At 38.0% G+C, this 8,811-nt stretch overlaps 1 protein-coding gene across 1 annotated transcript; it reads left to right on the top strand.

Moving 5' to 3' along the window:
- The first annotated feature begins 1,723 nt into the window (after positions 1-1,723).
- On the top strand, positions 1,724-7,776 carry aqp9b (aquaporin 9b). Its single transcript, XM_033988053.2, has 6 exons — positions 1,724-1,914; positions 2,603-2,729; positions 4,254-4,391; positions 4,461-4,579; positions 5,240-5,457; positions 6,961-7,776. Exons 1-6 carry the CDS (start codon positions 1,813-1,815, stop codon positions 7,121-7,123), a joined length of 867 nt encoding a protein of 288 aa, XP_033843944.1. The 5' UTR covers positions 1,724-1,812; the 3' UTR covers positions 7,124-7,776.
- Positions 7,777-8,811: the final 1,035 nt, after the last annotated feature.

Below are 8,811 nucleotides of genomic sequence, written 5' to 3'. Positions count from 1 at the left end.
GCCTAACAACCTTCCAATTGCCTATGATGTTATGGAAATGAGGCGGGTTGAATCGTTGCTTGACGCGGGGTGGTCTTGTTGGCACAGATTTGTCCTGCAGGTGATAATTTCTCTGAGAGCCAAATAAACATCCCACCATCCCAATTAGCTGCCTCTCAAACTCTCAAGAAAGTAAAAGTTCTGGAAAGTAAACTAAAATACTAAACAATGACTGTACGTAATATCAGGCTTTTTACGCACAACGTCACATTTCATTTACACTACACATTGAACAATCCCAGGCTCCTTATCCAGATTCCTGACAGCACAAAAGAGTCCGCAGACGGATGTATACAGGTCCGTCATTTGCAAATCCCCAGAGAGGATGCTTTTCCTCCATCAGCACGTAGGGGTCTTTTTCACAGCATGGGCGACACTCTCCCAAGTGTCTGGTGCACATCAAAGAGGCAATGACAATGATGAATGCAGAAAAAACATCCAGCACGTTCTCACAAAACACTGAGCGGTAGATAAGACCAACCTGGAGAGAAGACATCCTAACTTTAACTTTAACTCCAGTAAAAGGCATACACATAGCGCCTCCTGTCGGAAGAATACAGAGAAGAAGACAATTCCTTCAAGAGATGTACCAGTTTACGCAGTTAACAAATGTACTTGTGTAAAACATTTTAATGAGGAAAATCTTGCGAATGTGAGGTTCTGGTCTAGAGCCAGTGGATACAGAACTGTAAAATTTAAGGTGGCTGGGGAAACAACTGGTTGGGCTTTTGCTCCCAGTATATCAGTAATTAATAAAAATCTAAAGATGTGGAAAGAGCAGGTGGATGATCTTTGTGATGTGACTCACATTTATACAAATAATTTTATATATATATATTTTATATAATTTTATATATATTTTATATATATATATATATATATATATATATATATATATATATATATATATATATATATATATATATATATATATATATATATATATATATATATATATATATATATATATATATATTAATATATATATTATATAATTTTATATATATTTTATATATAATATATATATTATATATATATATATATATATATATATATATATATATATATAAAATTATTTGTATAAATGTATATATATATATATATATATATATATATATATATATATATATATATATATATATATATATATATATATAAAAGAAAAAAGAATTAAAGATATGAAAAGAATGGGTTAGTATTTTTAATTTCAATACAGTATAATGTTTTATTCTTTTTAGTTTTATCTTAAATCAAATCAAATATAACGTAATTAAGCTATTTACCTTATCAGAGAATTCTTTACTAAAGTCTGTTTATGGAGTGTCACATCACCAAGTTTGAAATATAGCCAGTACCTCCAAAAATCTGACATCTGATCGAAATATATTTTAGAGATCATGCAAACTTCTGTCATATTCACTTTTTTTTTAACATGTAGGCTATTAAATCTGCAATAAAGATATTTGACATAAAAACAAACAAAAGGAAAAAGGAAAAAAAAAAAAAAATACAAATCACTGTAACATTTTCAAAAGTGCCTCGTCTGACTTGTCCAGGGAACTCCAGGGCATCTGTAGCCTGCTTCTAAAGGCTGGGCAGAGCAGACCCCTAGTGGTCGTGGAGAGGATAACGCGTGTCCTAACGTGGCTGTGCGCCCAGATACACGGCCGAGAGCTGAGGAAAGAGGCGGCAACCTGCAACCAGTCTCACACTGCTCAGACTCTGCTGCTCGGGACACACATCAAACCTAAACCTGCGGTGACAAATAAAAACATGGAGGACGATAACAAGAAGAGGATGAAGGAGAAATTTGGCCTGAGGCGGGATATCTTTAAAGAGTTCTTGGCGGAGTTTCTGGGGATATTTGTCTTGATAGTGAGTACCTCCATCCGCACCTGTCATCCGACTTAAAGAGGCGCTTTAATGCTGAACAGCGCGCCACACACTAATAAGATGCCACCCGGATCTCTGGGGAGTGAAACCACTGTCCCTCACATGTCTTCATTGGGACATACTATAATAGTGTTTTGATGTGTTTTTACGACTGTCTGCCAACACAGATAATAACAAGATGTGCGTGACGTGACAGTGGTGTAAGAGGCTGAATCCCACTGTTTAATGTTTTTTCAGTGTGTAGTGAACCAGACTTTCTTTAGTTGTATAGGCCCATATATATGCCTATACGATTGTACTTAAAATACAGACCAAATTATTATTGGCCGTATCTTGGTCTAACCCACCGCCCCCCACACTCCCCCCACTCTCCCAACTCCACATCCCATTGAGTGGTCTTTAAAACTGCATGTCACTTCAGAGCAGAGTGTACCACCACAGCCCTTTTTAGTCCTGGATGGCTGCTCTAGTCTCCAAAACTTTTTGTTTAAATTGCTTCTGCCTCCTACCTAATGAGCAAGGGATTAATTATTTTCCCATCCCTGTGCAGGACAAATTGTCTATGGCAGTCAAAGGCTGTTGCTGGACAAGAGGGCTAGTGTTAATGGTGGGTATAATTGGAATATTTAAAAACAATGAGCGTTTTTGTTCTTGTCTGTCTATGTCCCAGCTCTTTGGATGTGGTTCAGTGGCCCAGACTGTGCTGAGTAAAGGGGCTCTGGGGGAGCCCTTGACCATCCACATTGGCTTCACTCTGGGAGTCATGATGGCCGTCTACATGGCAGGAGGAGTGTCAGGTACTTACATTTGAACTATCAACCTATGTGTGAGGGTCCAATATATTGCGCCAGGAATAATATATATTTTTAACATGCATATTCAGTGGTCTTCACTGGGAATTCCTCTACACCTCAGAGGATAGAAGGAGCCAAAAAGGAGGAATTTGCCCAAATTTCCATAATGGGGTTTATCACATGCATTATCCAGGGATTAGAGAAAGAAGAGCCCAGTCTTCTTTACCAGTGATAACAGGAAAAGTGGCAACACTAGTAAATGTCACAGGAAGCTACTAAATGGGGCTGTTGAATTTTAATCAGAGAAAATAGTCACTATTATACCAAGGACTGGGGTGACAGTAGTTCAGTGATTAGAGAATGTTCACATACCAACCCAAAGATCAGAAATTTGATCCCAGCTCTTACCAATGCTTACTGCCGTTGTGTCCTTATCACCCATCTTGGCTTGCTCTACACCAAAGCAGCACACCACCAGTGTGCCTGGGATTATTAAATGTGTGTGGTGATGATTGAATGAATGAATGATACGCAACGTGCACTGTGAAATCTATTCACAATATGTGACAGGAAAAAGTCAGTGTTTTTTATGTAACGGAAAAATGCATAGAATGATGCAAATGCATCACAGTTTGATGAAGGAAAGCCCTGTACACAGTCTTTTTATAGTGTCAGTATCTCAATGGGGATGGTTTTTCCTTAGACTGGTCTACAGTGCACTTGTGCTACATGTTTAATGACCACAGAATGCTGTAGATGAGAGCTTCAGAGGAATTGTAGTGAAGCCCAGGGACACGGAGGTTAATATATGGAGAGTCTTTGCTGCATGAATGGGCCATTCAGCCCCAGGGTCCACAGCGCAGTGGGACGCTTCTGTCCAACGACATCTTTGAAGATGATCATAGGTATTGGACTAATGAGCTTTACTGGGGCATGGGTCTGTGCAGAGGAGGGGTCAGGTGTGACAAGCCTGCCCCTCCAAAGCGGCCTCAGAAGAGATGAAAACACAATTGTTTTCACTTTGTTGTCTGAGAATTTGGATGACAGTGTACCATAAGTGTGACACATCATGGTCACTCTAATGACCTGCAGTTTACATGGGCCTTAAGCAGATTCAGCCAGATTATGTCAGATGCAATTCGGCCATGCAGGCCTGGCTGGCTGTCGTGGACAGTGTTTGTGAACTGGATGGGGAGATTAACAATGGACGCATGGCTGATACCCCCAGTGGTGTTACCACTGCAAGGTCAAAGCCAGGATCCCCCAGTGTTAAATAAATGACCCCACACTCTGCTAACATTTAGCTGGATTGTGTTTAAACATGCCTCCTTTGGACAAGGTGAGACATGGGAAATCTAGATGTCTTTTCCCAACACAAAAACAGTCAACATAGGTAGCCTTTAGAAACACAGGGTAAGTAAGCAAACACAACATCTGCATTTGTTATTTATATTTAAGAACATATTTAGAAATATGACAGCTTTCAACATATATTTAATTTAAATAAAATGTACATACTATGTACAGGAGGTCATGTAAACCCTGCTGTTTCCCTGGCCATGGTGATCCTGGGTAAACTTCCTGTCAAGAAGTTCCCTATTTATGTAGCAGCCCAGTTCCTTGGAGCATTTGCAGGATCCTGTGCTGTCTTTGGGCTCTACTATGGTAAGTATTTCACATAGACTTTTGTTTTTTTGGAGTTATGCATTACATATTGACTGATATACTGCACAGATGCTCTGATGGAGTACACCACTGGAGAATTTGCAGTTACTGGTCCAAATGCAACAGCCAACATATTTGCTTCATATCCAGCGAAACATCTGTCAGTCCTTAATGGATTTGTTGATCAGGTATGTTACATCTGCACATTCAGCACAATTGGCATTTATTCTGCTCTATTTATATTGTGCTTATTCTTACATTATTTTCTATGAAAGTGAATTTCAATAAAGAATGTGGAAGACACATGAATAGTGTAACGAAGTACTGAAGAGTGATATCAGAGGCAGTTGAGTGTAGTGAGATTAACAGGAGCTTATGTTAACAGTGCATTTACTTCATGAATGAACAACATGTAGTATAAATGGAGCATAAATGGATGTGCTGTTTGTGAACTATAAATAATTCTAATCTGATGGGAATACAACCATCTGCTCCTAATACTCTTATATGTACAGTATATGTTAAAAATATGCAGGATAATAGACCCTACATTTTATTCTGGGATGTCTTCATTAATAACTGTTGATAATCATTATTTTTTAAATCATATTAACCATCAATAAAACCTTTTTTAATTACCATATGGTGTTATAGATCTTATAGACAAAACCAGGGTAAAGGGGAAGCCTCATAATAAGCTTAGATAAAACGGCGTGGGTCAAAGGTCAGTCAGTGCGGATGGCACCAAACAACATTTAATTAACAGACATATTGTTCTCCTCTAATTACACTTGGTCACTTTGTCCACCACTGCACAACTGTGTCATTGATGCTGGTGTGTTTTGTAGGTAATTGGAACTGCAGCACTGATCCTCTGTATCTTGGCCATCACTGACAAGAGGAATCTTGGGGCTCCTAAAGGCATGGAGCCGCTGTGCATTGGCTTGGCCATTACTGCCATTGCAGTGTCTATGGGCCTGAACTGTGGTTATCCCATCAACCCGGCCAGAGACCTGGGCCCGCGCTTCTTTACTGCTGTGGCCGGCTGGGGCATGGATGTGTTCAGGTAAAATCATTCTAGACAGAAAAGAAATGACATAATGAAAAAGTGGAGATTTTAATGCTTCAGGCTAAGAACCATCTTCACACTTCTGGTGTATGTGTGTGGCAGGGCTTTATCTGTGGCAGTTACATGGAGCTCCATTTCTGTTCTCTTCATAATATAAATGAATATTTTAGCAAGCATGCTTGTGTGCCCCTGCAATTTGAGAAATGGGTGTGGGATTGAAGTGAACAGTAAAGATATTCTGCTCGCATAAATATCTGATAATACTTTACTTAAATTGGATGAGTGCATGACTTTGTCTTACTATATTTATTTCTTTTTCATAAGGACATACTTACTTATGGTTGTGTGTTTGTTCAGATGTACTGTATCGCTGTTGAATTATCACAGCCCTATAGTGCAGTAGGTAGGCCACCCATAAAACAACCAACAGAAAATACATGTAATTAATCTACACTGTATCCATCATTTTCCACAAGAGGTCAGCAGGTGGTGTTCTTACGGCATATCCATGTTATTTACTTCATTCTGTGAATCTTTTGACTGTGCCATGTTTTGAGTAGTTTATGCCCATGGGTTCACTTGGTGCCATTTTACCTTGTTGGCACATGTCTGAAATCCGCATTTATGTCTTTCAATTTCTGCAAAGTAAATACTGTCTGCACGTTTCAAACACAAGAGGGAACAAGGGGCATTTGTGTACGACCTCCTGTTGGACTTTGCCTAGTGTAAATAAAGCAGGCTGAGTGTACAAGCAACACATTTAAGATGGTGAAATGATAACGATATTCAAAAGTAAAGAGCAGTTAACTTGTATATTTTACTTGTAAAAACAGTATGGAATAGCATTTTTACAAAGGCATCAGTTTAATTAACACATTTTTAGTTAATTTTAAACACTGCTAACAATCCATAATTTACTTAAATAATTGTTATTTTTGTTATTTTTCACAAGTATCAAATGTGCAGGAAGCACTATACCATGCTATACCATGTGCACACAGTGTCAGTGTGACACAGGGTGAGCGTCTCAGTCTCTTGATGATCTAAGCCGTAGATTATGCCCCTTATAATCCCTGGGCCTTCCTATCTGGCCAGTGTCCTTCTTGTACACTACCAGGAGGAAAACATGACAGGCACTTGTTGTCAGGATGGTAGACTGCTAGTTAAGTGAGCCCTTTCACCTAAAGGCAACATACAGCCTTAAGGTACTGTCTGTGAACTAGGACATTAGGTCTTCAGATGTATTGTAATATTATTGTTTCCTTTTGCCAGACCTGTATTTTCAAAACACATGGAGCAAAATCTGTTATTTATTTTAATTTATATAAAAATATTTTACGCATGTAAGTAAAATAAATTGAAGCATTTATGGCTCCATTTCTTTAAAATTAATATGGGACCACATTTATCTTTATAAAACAGAGGCACAATCATGTAACTCTATGTAATATTAATGCAGTATTTGAGGCTGGGTCGCTGAGATGCTTGTTGTTGCCACAGGGCTGGGGGCTGCTGGTGGTGGATTCCAGTGGCGGCGCCGATGGTAGGTGGAGCTGTGGGAGCTGGAGTTTACTTCCTGTTTGTGGAGCTGCACCACCCTGAACCCGAGAAACAGGCCGAGAACAACATCTCTGACAAGTATGAGATGGTCACCATGAGTTAGGCCCCGACATAAACAAGCACAAGACAAAAGTACAGATAAGAGCAAAATGAGTTTCCTTTAAGTACAACTGCTCGGCTACGACTGTGATAAAGCACTACTTGAACAATGTTTTTTAGCTGTTTATAAAAAACAATTACATTTGTATATAATAGTTATGGTCGTACGTTATTATTTTTGCATCTCTATGACTCCGCTGCACTTTTGTTTTATATGTTTTGCCTGAATATTACAGTTATTGGCAGTTCACTTAGAAACCCTACAGCCAATATTGCATTTGTATTTATCCACACAAGTTTTTTCTTTTTGACTGATTTCTTTTATTATAGTTGCAATTGTTTAAGAGTAGTATTTTTGTATACAGTGTTTTGTATCCGCAGTGTGAATGTGCTCACTGATGGCTGGCTCCTCCATATGTGTCATTTTTACACATCTGATATAAAACATGCATGGTTTATATGCCTGTTTGTTCAACTGTTATGAGAAGTTTACAATGGACAAATCCTCAGTGACACTGTGAATTTGTGGTGTATTTTTTTTTTCCATTTCTTGTATTAATACAATTTATATGTTTGTAACACCTTTCATGGTCTAAAATATTTATTGTAGCTAAGCCAATCTGTTAAAATGACATTAATGTAGAGCATTAAATGTTGTTTTACAAGCACACCAAAGTTACATACGACATATGGCATTGAGACAATCACCTTTTACACTAAGGCAATAAACCTGTTCCTGTTTGGTCATGAACAATGTGTTTGTTACATCACCACACCACTACACGTACCTTGTCTGACCAATCCATTTAAGTGTGAGAGATTTGCTGTCAAGTAAAATATGTGCTAAGTACCTTTTCCATCAAAAGAAATAAAGTTTACTGAAGTAATTCTATTCAGTGTTTACATATTACTATTAAGTTTCATTTGGAATAATTTCTGTATATTATAATGCTATTTTGGACTTTTCTGTTGTTATGGAATATGAATCAGAGTAAATCTGTAGTATCCCATGTAGTATGTAGTAAAAAATTAGCTTTAAGGTAAAATGTAAGCATTGCAAGAGCATTAAAACATGATTATGACACTCATGTCAGTTGTCTCTAATGTAGAGGGTGATCACAGTGAAAAATGAGTCAATGCTTATGTAATTTTCAGCAGACTGTATCAACATTTCATTTCACTTCAGTGGGTTTTATGTCTTCTCCTCTGTGCATTCACTTTGCACAGTTAATCCGTGGAGGGCCCAAATATGTGGAAAATAATATGCCAATTTTTTGTCATACCAGTGTTTTGAAAACCAAAAATGTGTGCAAAAAGGCACAGTTTCAGACAAACATGAAGACATGGGAAGATTCTGGATACAGACACCAATGAATAAACTAATGAAATAAACTGATTGTTGAAAACGGTCATATCTCGGCTGATGTCGAATACAACTTTATGAACCGGAGCAGTACAAACAGATAAGAGCAGTCACAGCATACCCAGCTGGCAGGAAATCAATAACATGAAAACACACATACAATATAAGTACTGTTAGGTGTTTCCATACGCTGAATCACGTGTAGAACTGGGACACAATCACGTTTATACTGAACGCAAAACAGCATGTCTTGTTAATAGCTAAAGCTATGATTTTCAGACTGAATTACACTATCGCTCCAATCTAGGCACCCCATGCCAACAGTAGTG

Source organism: Periophthalmus magnuspinnatus, chromosome 3 (assembly GCF_009829125.3).
Source record: "Periophthalmus magnuspinnatus isolate fPerMag1 chromosome 3, fPerMag1.2.pri, whole genome shotgun sequence".
Taxonomy (NCBI): domain Eukaryota; kingdom Metazoa; phylum Chordata; class Actinopteri; order Gobiiformes; family Gobiidae; genus Periophthalmus; species Periophthalmus magnuspinnatus.
The sequence above is the reverse complement of the archived record's forward strand: the minus strand, read 5'-3'. Positions and strand labels throughout refer to the sequence as shown.